Source organism: Orcinus orca, chromosome 8 (assembly GCF_937001465.1).
Source record: "Orcinus orca chromosome 8, mOrcOrc1.1, whole genome shotgun sequence".
Lineage (NCBI taxonomy): Eukaryota > Metazoa > Chordata > Mammalia > Artiodactyla > Delphinidae > Orcinus > Orcinus orca.
In genome coordinates, this window is record NC_064566.1 from 48,597,809 (window position 1) to 48,609,944 (window position 12,136).

The following is a 12,136-nucleotide window of genomic DNA, read 5'->3' on the forward strand; positions in this document are numbered from 1 at the left end:
GCAGCTTTCTTTCTTGTTCTGGGTCTCAGTTTCCCCAACTGTTACAAGATGAAGTGTCAAGGAGCCCTCTCCCAGCATACCATGCCTCTGTTTATTTATGTATGTCCCCTTGGTGAGGTCATCTGTTCTTCCTGTTTGTCATTATGTGTGTGGAGGGGTGGTATTGCTGTCTCCGTCCCTCTCTGGGGCTGGATCAGTCTTATAGTCAAGAGGGAGGCTGGGCTCTGGGACTCCTGTTCAGGTCCAGGCCCCTGTCTCCCTACGCTACCTCTCCTCCTTGCTGCTGGCCAGTAAGGGTGTTTCCATGGGGAAGAGTGCATTAAAAAGTCCCTACTCTTTAATTAATTCTGTATACCTGTCATGTTCTGACCCATGGTGTTTCAAATACACATTGAATAAACTGAGTCTTATCATACACTGCTTCCTCTTTTCATTAAAATTTTAATAAGCATCTATTAATACAGCACCTTAACAATGGTACCACTTTAGGACAATGTGCTCAGGAATCATTATGTGTCATGGATGTCCCACCTCCCAGCCCCACCTCCATTCCCAGCTATTGCATACGACTGTGGTGTGAGGTGGGTCCAGGCTGACCACTCGGAAAGAATTTACACAGCCTCATCTAGACTCAGACCACGGGCTTTTTGGCAGGGGGTCATGCACAGGAGTGAACAGCAGGGGGAGGGACTGACGGAGAGGACTCTACAAAATCCTGTGCCTCCACGCGTGCCCCAGAAAAGTCCAAAAAGGAAATTAAGGGGGAAGCCAAGTCATTTATTATTTCTTGAAAAAGTTGGGTAAGGGAGGAGGGGAAGGCCTATAGTATTTAACTGGAAAGGAATGAGAGGACTTTTCAGTGCAAAACAGCTTGTTGGTCTGGGAAGTGTGAGATTAGACAGGTTGGTGTTTGCAGCACTGATTGGGGAAGGGCACGGTGAGGTCAAACTGGGGACAGCCTGGAGCATCTCAGGAGTCATTCCTGTGCCAGGCTCCAGAGCCCTAAAAGATTCAATGCCATTACTATATGTGTAAGAGGCAAGTCAGCCCCTGTCAGAGTTTCCACAGTGTAGAGATAGTCCACAGCTAGGGACGCTGTGTCTGTATGTCCAAGGTCAGTGCCATGTCTCTGTGTGCCGGGCTCAGTCCCACATCAAGTGCCTTCTTTCCTGTGTGGGGTAAGCCACCTTTTCCTGTGCGTTGGGGTTAGTCAGTCTCTTGTGTCCGTTGGTCTGCATCTCTCGTGTGTCTGGATGGGGCCAGTCCGTCTGTCCTGCCTCAGCTCCCACTCCCGCTCCACCCCTCAGCCAGGTCCCAGCGTGCTGATGGTGGTGTAGCTCAGTCTGGACAGTGAGGCGATGGAGGGGGTGGGAGGATCCTCATCCGGTAGTGGTCTGGGGCGAGCTCGCGGAGGCCGAGGACAGCAGCGGGCGCAGGTGTCGAGGCAGGCCTGGCGAAAGCGACGGTGCATGAAGCAGTAGACCAGGGGGTTGACACAGGCAGAGGCGTAGCTTAGCAAGTGGATGAAGGAGATGGGCGCACCCGAAAGGGCGCGATGTGCACCGGGGCCGTCGAAGGCGCGCCACGTGTTGGCGCTGTACACTGGCAACCAACACAGGAAAAAAAGCACAACGATCACCAGTAACATCCGCACCACGCGCTTCTTAGCTAACAGCTTGGCTTGGGCCGGCCGGGTGCAGGATCCTGGCCCAGGCGTGGGTCCGGTCAGCGCGGACAGCTCCAGTACAGGCCGGGAGCGCGGAAGCTGCACGTAACAGCCATCGCCGTCCTCGCCAGCCAGCCGGGTCTCCGACCCGCAACGCCCGTTCGGGTGGGCAGGACCTGAGCACAGACGGTGGGCGGTCAGAACCGAAGGCTGAATTCTCCAAATCCCCAGCGGTCTCCCCCCAACACCCCCATTTCCAGTCTCTCTTCCTACTCACACACCTTTCCGCCCCACCCACTTTATGTCCCGCCTCTTCCCAAAGTCCCGCCCCTCCTGGATTTCACCCACCTCGTCCGGTCCCACCGGGCAGTCCTCCTTGACTTCCGACCCGGCTCTGGCTCTCGCTGTCACTGTCACCGTCAAAGCGAAGCCCTAAGTAGAGCTCGCGGGAGATAAGCCCGTAGGCCACCGCCATAACCACCCCCGGCACGAAAAACAAGAGCAGAAGCAGCAGTACCGACCTAGAGACAGAGCACAGACCAATCGCGCGGGTCTCTGTCCAGCTATAATCACAGATGGAGGAAGACGCAAGGGTTGATGTTTCTCGGGCTGGTGACCAGGCCCCAGAGGTAGAAGTAGGATTTGGGTATGTGGCCGGGAAGGGTTAGAGAACTGGGGAGAAGCCCAGAATGGGAATCCCAGGGTGGTGGGAAAGGCAATTGTAGTGATAATTGTTAGAGCAGCTGGAGGGAGATTCTGGGTAATGCTCGTGAGTATCTGATGGAGATGGAGAAGGGAATTCCCAGGAATGGGTTATAGGGACCCTCACCAGGTTTGGCGAACTCGCGCACTGGGCCAGCGATGCATGCATTGCAGCACACGAGGTCCCGCTGGCTGCACGGCAGTGTACACCGGGTAGGGCACCATGAGCAGTCCGGACAGCATCCACGTGGCTACGATCACTCGAGCCGCGTGTGAGCGCGTCTGCCACACACGCGCCTGCAGTGGTCGGCAGATGGCGCTGTACCGCTCCAGGGCGATGGCCACGAGGCTTAGCGTGGACACGCTCACAGACACGCCTAGCAAGGGAAGAGGAAGGGGTCACCTAGGAAACTTGTACTACACACTCACCAGTGTGACTTCCCTACCCGCTGACGGAGAAAGACCCCCTACATCCGGCAAGGACTTTAGAAGAGGAGAGGGGCAAGGGAGGCCGGTCGGTTGTTCACCTACCCATGAAGTAGGAAACCGCCTTGCAGACGACTGTGCCAAAGATAAATGTGCCCATGAGATTGGGCAGGAGGGTGAAGGGCATGCAAGCCACGGCCAGAAGGAGGTCGCTGACTGCCAGGGAGAGCAGGAAGGCGTTGGTGACGGTCCTCAGACGGCGGCTGAGTCCCAGGACCACGATGATGAGCACATTTCCTCCGACGCTCATCAGAAAGATCACAGCGTAGAGGGTGACCCTAATGGCCAGCTCCAATTCTGGGTGGGAAAAAGGGGGGGTGGCAGTGGGAGTCCTGGCCCCCACTCAGCCCGGCTCTCCAATTTCACTTATCCCCAGTCCTCCAACCTCCACTACCCAGCCAGATCCCCTGCTTTCCAAATCCCTGCCCCTGCCCCCAACCCCGACGACCCACTCAGTAAATGGTGAACTTGAATCCTTTACCCTCTAACCCCTAGAGGCCTAGTTAAAGTGGCCTAACTCTACTCTTCCTTAAGAAAGCCTGTCCCTTCTCAAGCTTTGTTCCAAATCCTTCCTTCTCTTTGCAGCCAAACTTCTCGAAAAGATTATTTCCATCTTTTCATTCACCCCTCCATCTGTTACAACCCAGTGACCTGTTCCCCCATTACTGTTTGCACACTTCTCAAGGTTACTGAGCTTTAACTGCTAAATCCAAAGGTCTCTTCTCAGCTTATTCTACCTGACCTCCCGGCAGCATTCGACCCAGTTGACCACCCACTATCTTTTGAAACGCAGGTCCGAGCATGTCTTTATTGTCTTAAAAAAACAACGACAACAAAACAAACAAACAAAAAGACCCTTCAGCTACTCTCACCTGTCTGCAACCCTTTAGCTTGTCATCCAGATTCTCCCAGAACTGCCCTCTTCCTCCTCCCACTTCCTCCCTGCAATGCACCCAACTTAAGGCACCGGATGACTCAGTTTCTGGAAGGCAACGTGTGCACTCATGATTCTCTCCTTTGCTCATGTCGGTTTCTCAGCCTAAAATGCTCTTTCACTGCCCCCCCCCCGACTATTAATACCTCCCCCCGATTAATGACTTTCAATAACAAACTTGTTTTCTGTTATCTGGTAAATTCCTATTCACCATTGTCTTTCAAGACTCAGACAGACTGCCCCCTCCTCTGTTAGGCCTTTCTGGACACCTTATTTGGAGCTAATCTCCCCTTCCTCTGACCATGCATGTTCCCTTCACATCTGTTAGGACCGTTTTTACTTTCCACCTTATATTTTAATTATCTATAAACATTCATTCTCACTCCACAAGCATTTACAGAGGACTCCCTTTATACCAGGCCCTGGGGACAGAGGACATGGCAAATGCCCTGTGAGCTCTCATCTGAGAGCTCACAGTCTAGAGGGAAACTCAGATGTATAAACAGATAATTGTCACATGGTGTGGTAAGGAGCGAGGTTGAGGAATACACAGAGTGCTCTGGGAGCTCACGGGAGGGACATGTAGTGTTGCTGGGCTAGACAAAGGGCTGACCCCATTCATTTTTGTCATTGCCTATTGGGAGAAGGATTCATCATTGGGCTTCCATATCACAGCCAAGAAACCCAGACAAAATTGAATAGAATTAAATTAAACTGGACCCAGTCACCCATGGCCTCAGCATGAGGGAGACTGGAGCTTGGAGGGAGAGAGGGCAGGGACAGAGCCTGCCAAGTTGGGGGAAGGGAAGGGCCCAGAGCTGCAGGGCCCTTTTTCATAGCCCCATACCTTGGCTGACTTTGGCCAGAGCTCCCAAATTAAACTGTTTTCTCATAACAATAGTTTGTACTTATTCAGAAGTTGTTGTAGACTTCGAGTAAGTGCTACTTACAAGAGATCCCCTAACTGAACTCAGCAGTGATACTACTTGTTCAGAGCACCCAGTAAGTTAGGAGCCGATTCAGAACAGAAGCCAGTCTCTAGATCTCTAAAATGCTTTGCCTTCTATCGCTTCCTCCCTTCTCTGTCATTCATGATGCTGTCCCCCTCTATACTCTCCATGGCATTTCTCACTGTATTATTCTGTTCACTTTCTATCTCCACCACTAGACTATGAGCTCTTGAGCACAAGGGCCATGCCCATCATGTTCTCCAGCATGTCCCTAGCATTTGGCATAACGTCCCCTGCACAGGAGCTGTTAACACCTGCTTGCGGATGAATCTTAAACGGATCTCTGTTACTCCCCACATAAATGCACCTGCTCTGTCCCTCCTCACCCATCTTTCACCTCTGTGCTTCTAAGGCTCCAGCATGCGCTCTCCTTGCTGCCTCTGTCTCTTTAGAGACCCATGTTGGAGGATTTTGTTGGTGGAGGGGAGGGGGCAAATGACAGGCTGTGATTTTGGATGTGTTACTTTTACTATTATATACAAACCACCTGTGTCTCATTTAGAAGCTGGGCCCCTCTCTGCAGGGAAGGCTTATGGATGGTTTATGTGTGACAATTTGAGGTGTATGTGTGTGTGTGTAGGGGGAAATAAAGAACTTTGGGAGGGGGATCTCTGTCAGAGGTCCTTGGACCCAGAAGAATAGAGCAGGTGGTCTATCTTGTGCTCTATGTCTCCTCCCCGTCTATTGCCCCTCTCCGCCTCTCTCCCCCTACCCCTTAATCTCTCTAGTTCTATCTTCTCTAACACTTCCTTCTCTGTCCTCTGAATGTTTCTCTTCAACTAGTTTTTTTTTTTGGCTGTGCCACGGGGCTTGAAGCATCTCAGTTCCCAACCAGGGATCGAACCTGGGCCCTGGCAGTGACGGCGCTGAGTCCTAACCACTGGACCACCGGGGAAGTCCCTCTCTTCAACTAGTTCTTGATTCAACAACCATACCTCAAGTTTGTACGGCACTCTAAACTGTGAAAAGCACGTTTCTCATTCATTCATCTGGCTAATGGATCTCGTGTGTATCCTTGAACTTGGCTAATTGTGGTGTAGCTGAGAGATGGGGCTAGGCCCTCTATGATGAAGTTCCCAATCTGTGTGGGGACCTCTGAAAACTAGAGGACAAAGTCCCAGTAAAAATGACCAGCAACTGTACAATGCTTTGCTGTCTAACTGGGCACTTCCAGCTGTTACTTTATTTCCAGCCATCACCATCTCTCTAAGTCTTTGCTGTTGAACAGTTAGGAGATGTGAAAAGGCTAAGTAAAAGCAATCTTAGAGCTAGGGATCTTGGAAAAGGCAGGGAAGGATTAATAGTTGGAGCACAGGGGACTTTTAGGGCAGTGAAACTATTCCATATGGTACTGTAATGGTGCCTAAATGTCATTATACATTTCTGAAAACCCATAGAACATACAACACAAAGAGTGAACCCTAATGTAAACTATGGAATTTAGTTAATAATGTATCCATATTGGCTCATCAATTGTAACAAATGTACTACACTAATGCAGGATGTTAAGAACAGGGGAAACTCTGTGTGTGTGTGTGTATGCATCCGTGTATGTTTGTGTGGTGGCATATGAATGACCACAGTGGCTTCAGGGGTGGCAGAATGGGACATGCACCTCCTGGGGTACAGCCACTAGTGCCTTGACAGTCTATCTGTGGGCATCCTTCTGCTGGGGGTGAGAGGAGAGCAGAAATCAGACCAGGGGACTCAGAAGACTGGGACAGTTCAGTTCTGCTTCTGGGGTCTAGAGGATCTGCATGTGTTCTGTCCAGATGATGGCAGAGAAGTGTGGGTACAAAAATCCAGATGACGCGACATGAAACAAAAACAGGCTTTTCTAAGAAAGGGTTCCACAGAACACTGAAGCCGCTGATGCCTCAAATCCTGCCATTCACTGGTGTGTTGGATCTGGTCACCCATCCCTCAGGCATCAAAGTAGTACCCATGCCTCTGTGGTGAGCATGGATAGCATCTAGCCGATTGTGGGTAACAGCTGGGTGATGGGGACATCCACATGTTAATGGATTCTAACGGAGGGGGCAGAAATAATATGCAGGGTGTGTATGTAGGTAAGATCAGAGTGAGCATTGGGTAATACTTTAGTCTTGGAGATGATATCTGGGTGGGTGAGAGTAACACATATTTCTGTAGGCAGTATCTGGAGAAGGGTAACAGCTACGTGTCTATAGGTAGCATCTGATTGAGTGTGGGTTGCCTGTAAGTTTAGGTAATATCTGAGTAAGTGTTGTAACATTTGAATGAGCCAGGGTCTGCAGATAACATCGCAGTTTGTAAGTAACATCTTCAGGAAGTGTGGGTTACATTCAGAGGTCTGTATGTGAATAGGGGAATATCCAGCTGACGGTGATCATAGCTGACTGAGCAGAAGTAATATGCAAGTATATGTGGGCAATATTTAAGTGAGTGTGAATATGAGATATTAACAGATTAAGATGTTAATCTTATTGAGTAAAATAACTGAGCGCCTGAGCGAACATAGGTAGTATTTGAGTCTTTGCGGGTAATATTTGAATATGTAAGAGTAATATCTATGACTTTATGGGTAATATCTGGAGAAGGGTTACTTAAGTGAGCATGGATAATATTTGATTGTACGTGGATAATAATAAAACAAAAGCGAGTGTGTTTGATGGGTGAGTAATATCTGAATGACAGCGGGCGATATTAAAGTGAGTGTGGGTGACATCTGCTTTTCTGTGGGTAGCATCTGAGTGAACATGGGTAACGTTCAAGTCTATGTGGATTATATCAGAATAATGTGAGTAACATCCATATTTCTATCGGTAACACTGGCGTGAGCCTGGGTAAGATGTGTCTGTCGGGGTAACAGCTGAGTGAGTGTGGCTAACAGAGTCTCTGTGGGTAGCTTCTGACTGCCAGGTGTCACATCCAAATGTGTGTGGGCAGCAATGTCTAGATGACATGTGCTCTGAATCACTTCACATTCTGCTTTCTCAAGGTCCCTTACTCTATTAGCTAGCCCTGCTATCTTCTGCACTTCAACCTTTCTCTCTCGGCCCACTCCCCAAAAACATTTTTAAAATGGTCTTATCTCTACAACACATACACACTCAAAAGACAAACTATGCATGAGTGAGTGTGCGCACTCACACACACACACACGCACACGCACACACACCCTTCCTCAACCCCATGTTATCCTCCTCAGCCCCATGTTATTTCTAGCACTATTCTGTTTTCTCTTTGTCTCTCTCTCTCTCCCTACCAAACTTCTGGAAAGTTTTATCTGCACACCTTAGTTCACTTCTTATAACCCCTCCCCCATGGCCCAAACTTCTACCAACTGTAGCCACCCCCTAACACCCACAGCTCCTCCTAATACTTCCTTGTTATTGAATCGGAAGGATGCTGTTATGACCTTATCTGACTTATATGGGCAGCATTTGACATCACTTCTCCCACTCTGCTTGAAACTTTCTTTTTTCCTTGCCTTCTTGTCTCTCTGATGGTCTCATCTAGATCTACCTCATGGACTCTCCTTCCTCTGCTTGGCTTTTAAAAATTGGTCTTCCCATGCAGATGGCCAAGAGACACATGAAAAGATGCTCAACATCACTAATTATTAGAGAAATGCAAATCAAAACTACAATGAGGTATCACCTCACACCTGTTAGAATGGGCATCATCAGAGAATCTACAAACAACAAATGCTGGAGAGGGTGTGGAGAAAAGGGAACCCTCTTGCGCTGTTGGTGGGAATGTAAATTGATACAGCCACTATGGAGAACAGTATAGAGGTTCCTTAAAAAACTAAAAATAGAACTAACCATATGACCCAGCAATCCCACTCCTGGGCATATACCCAGAGAAAACCATAATTCAAAAAGACACATGCACCCCAATGTTCATAGCAGCACTATTTACAATAGCCAGGACATGAAAGCAACCTAAATGCCCATCGACAGATGAGTGGATAAAGAAGATGTGGTACATATATACAATGGAATATTACTCAGCCATAAAAAGGAACAAAATTGGGTCATTTGTAGAGACGTGGATGGACGTAGAGACTGTCATACAGAGTGAAGTAAGTCAGAAAGAGAAAAACAAGTATCATATATCAACGTGGAATCTAGAAAAATGGTACAGATGAACCAGTTTGCAAGGCAGAAATAGAGACACAGATGTAGAGAATAAATGTATGGACATGAAAGGGGGAAAGTGGGGCTGGGTGGTGGTGGGATAAGCTGGGAGATTGGGATTGACATATATATGCTAATATGTATAAAATAGATAACTAATAAGAACCTGCTGTATAAAAATAAATAGATAAATAATTTTTTTAAAAAAATTGGTCTTCCTCAGGGTCCTGTCCCAGGACCTCTTTTTTTTTTCCCCATCTGACACAATCTCGGTATGATTTAATCTATTCTCATGGCTTCCGTTACCACCTCTAGACAAACACCTTTCAAGTTTGTATTTCTAGCTCATACCTCTCCCCTATGTCCCAGACCCTTGGATTCAACAGCTGACTGGGTAACTCCACCTGGATATTTTACCAGCATTTAAACTCAGTGGGTTCCAAACTGAATGTATAATCTCCTTCAAACCTGTTTCTGTTCCTTTGTTATCCTCATTATACAGCACCAACATCCATCCAATTGTCTAAGCCAGAAACCTAGATGTCATCCCTTGACCTCTTCCTCCCTCTCCATTTCTAATAAATCATCAAGTTCTGTTGATTTCACTTCCAGAAGTGCCTGTCAAATCCACCCAATTCTCTCCATCCCCATTGCCGGTAGCTTAGTCTACACCAGCATTATCTTTCATCAGGACCAATGTAATATAATAGCCTTCTAAAGGATGCTCCTCTCTCCATTGGATTGTCCTCCAAGCCACCCTCTTTAATACAGAACTAATCCTGGCAGTACTACTGAACCTTTCAGTAATTCCCATTGCCCTCAGGATGAAATCCATACTCCTTAGACAAGGTCCATAAGGCTCTCTGGAAACGCTTTAGGCTGGTCTTCATCTTGAGTGTTCATTTTTCCTCTCTTATGGCACATGTCTCAGGCACACAGAAACTATGACACACTGAACAAAAGGGCCGTGGACTTAAACTCTGGCTGTTTACACATACTGGTCCTCTGCTCGAGATGCTTTTTGCTTTTTCTGCCCCTTCACTTGGCTGGCTTTCCCTCAGCTTTTTAATTTTTATTTCAATTTAGCCTTCACCTCCTCAGGAGGCCAACTCTGATTCCTAAGCCTAGGCTAGGCTAGATAGAGGTGCTCCTCTTCTGTGTTCCCACATCCCTCTCAAGGCACTTCCCACTCTGTACGGCAATTCTCTGCTTGCTTGTCCTTCTCCCCCACTGAACCGTGAGCTCCATGAAGTAGGAGCTGTGTCGGTTTTGTTCTACTCCTGTCCTTAGTGCTTAGCACAATCTCTGGCTCCATAAATATTTGTTGAGTGAAAGAATCTGGGTGTAACAAGGAGAGAGTGTGTGACAACTGGTCGGAGAATGCATGCAATATTTTATGGGGGTAAATAAATACTTGAATTGCAATTTATTCCCATTTTCCCTTCTAAAGCTTGGAATAATTTCCTTCTGCTTAACACTGTTCCCTCTCCTGGAATCCCACTTCTTCCTTTTCTGCCTACTGAACTCCAACTTCAAGGTTCCCTCTGTGAAGTTTTCAGACCCCATCTCCTTCGGGTGCCCAGAGTTTGGTCCCTCTTGTGGGAATTCCAATGCTGACTGTGATTCTCCCATTGGTTTTTGTCTCCCGTTTGCACTGGAGATGACAGTCCAGACTGGGTCTAGTTCAGCCCTGTGTACCCGGCACCTAGCCCAGAGACTATAATAGCAGGTGTCCAGTAACCATCTAAGGAAAGAAAAGGTATAGGAAGGGGGAAAATAAGGCTTGAGCTGGGTCGTTGAGAAAATGTGGATGTTGGCTGATGGGAGGAATAAAAGTCACTGTGGGGACTGGGTGAGTGGAAGCAGTCTGGTGGTGAGGGGGAGAAGGTGGCACAAAGGGGTGGGATGATGAATGGGGCAGCCAGGCTCTAGGAGGCTGAAACCTAAGGAGAGGCAGGTTGGAGAGGGGCTTGGAAGGGACCTGGAGACATTACTTGGAGACAGCAAAAGAGGGAGGGTAAAGACCCTTGAGAAAAACTCCAACTTGGGAGGCAAGGGGATCTGAGGAAATGGAGACAGGCAGCTCTAGAGAGCAGCCCCTCAGTCCAATGTCCAGCCTAATTCAGGTTAGAGGACCTCTTTTGGGAAGGCAGGGGGTTGGGTGGGGGACACAGGAAATTATAACGCTAACTTCCCATTCGGGTCTTCCGAGTGCCCCTTCCCCAACCAGGCCCCTTCTTTCCCCCAATCTTGCCTTCCTTCCTTTCTTTCCTTCCCCACTGTGGCTCCGTGAACTGGCTGCAAAAGGAAAGGAGAGACCTGAGAGGATTGGCCAGAGGAGGTCCTTGTCTTCCCACCGTCTCTGTCTAGGAGGCGGCTGTGTGTTGGGGGTGACCAGGAGCTCTGGGGGTGGTCAGGGGACTAGGGTGTGAAGGTGCTCTGACCTGGTAGTGTGAAGCTGCAATGGAGTCTTATGAGCTGTGGGGGACACATGCGTCGGGGGAGCTGTTTGGGGACAGACGGAGTACTATGAAGGGACAGCGTGGGCGTTTGGGGAAGCAGTGGGGGCCTCTGTGAGTGTTGCGGGGTGCAGTGAGAAGGAGCTCGTGGACGGGGCTCAGGGAGGCACCCACCTCGTGTCCCGGCTCCGCGGATGCGCGGGGGCTCACAGCTGAGGTTGCCGGTGCCGCTGCCGTTGAGGAGGGGGCCCCCCGGGCGGCACAGGGAAGCCGCCGGCCCGGGTCCGTATCCCGGCACGCTCCGGTTCGGCTTCAGCAGCTCCATGGCCCCGGCCCATCCGCCGCCCCCTGCGATCGGCCGGGCCGGCTCCCCGCAGCGGCTCCACCTGCTCCAGCGGAGATTCCGGCTGGGGCTCCCGCCCCGCCTGGTTCCCGCCCCCAGCCCCGGCCCCCGCCCCTCCGCTCCTCCTCTCCTCGCCCCGCCTCGGCTCGCCTCCCTCCCAGGCTCGGGTCCGCCTCGGTCCTGCCAGGTGACTCTTCGCCCCCCTCTCCTGCTCCGGACTTACTCGTCCTCCCACCCCCGACCCCCACGACTGTCCTCGCCCCCTCCCTAGATCTCTCCGGTCTTCTCTTAGAGATTTCCTTCCCGCCCACTCCCCTTCGCCAGCGTCCCGGTTCCGGAGAATTCTCGGGAGCCTCCGTGTGTGTGTGTGTGTGTGTGTGTGTGTGTGTGTGTGTGTGTGTTGGCGAGGGTT

At 49.9% G+C, this 12,136-nt stretch overlaps 1 protein-coding gene across 1 annotated transcript; it reads right to left on the reverse strand.

The window, feature by feature from the left end:
* Positions 1 to 421: 421 nt before the first annotated feature.
* CCKBR (cholecystokinin B receptor) lies at positions 422 to 11,807 on the reverse strand. Its single transcript, XM_004279256.3, has 5 exons — positions 11,556 to 11,807; positions 2,900 to 3,151; positions 2,496 to 2,745; positions 2,015 to 2,187; positions 422 to 1,842 (listed from the first exon to the last, which is right to left on the reverse strand). The coding sequence occupies exons 1-5, from the start codon at positions 11,704 to 11,706 to the stop codon at positions 1,304 to 1,306; spliced, it is 1,365 nt and encodes a 454-aa protein (XP_004279304.1). The 5' UTR covers positions 11,707 to 11,807; the 3' UTR covers positions 422 to 1,303.
* Between the last annotated feature and the right edge of the window lie 329 nt (positions 11,808 to 12,136).

Coding starts and splice junctions, on each gene's coding strand:
- CCKBR (XM_004279256.3), bottom strand. CDS start 11,706: ATGGAGCTGCTGAAGCCGAACCGGAGCGTGCCGGGATACGGACCCGGG. Junction 2,746..2,899: donor GGCGGTTTCCTACTTCATGG/GTAGGTGAACAA, acceptor TTCCCTTGCTAG/GCGTGTCTGTGAGCGTGTCC. Junction 2,188..2,495: donor GCGCGAGTTCGCCAAACCTG/GTGAGGGTCCCT, acceptor CTCTGTCTCTAG/GTCGGTACTGCTGCTTCTGC.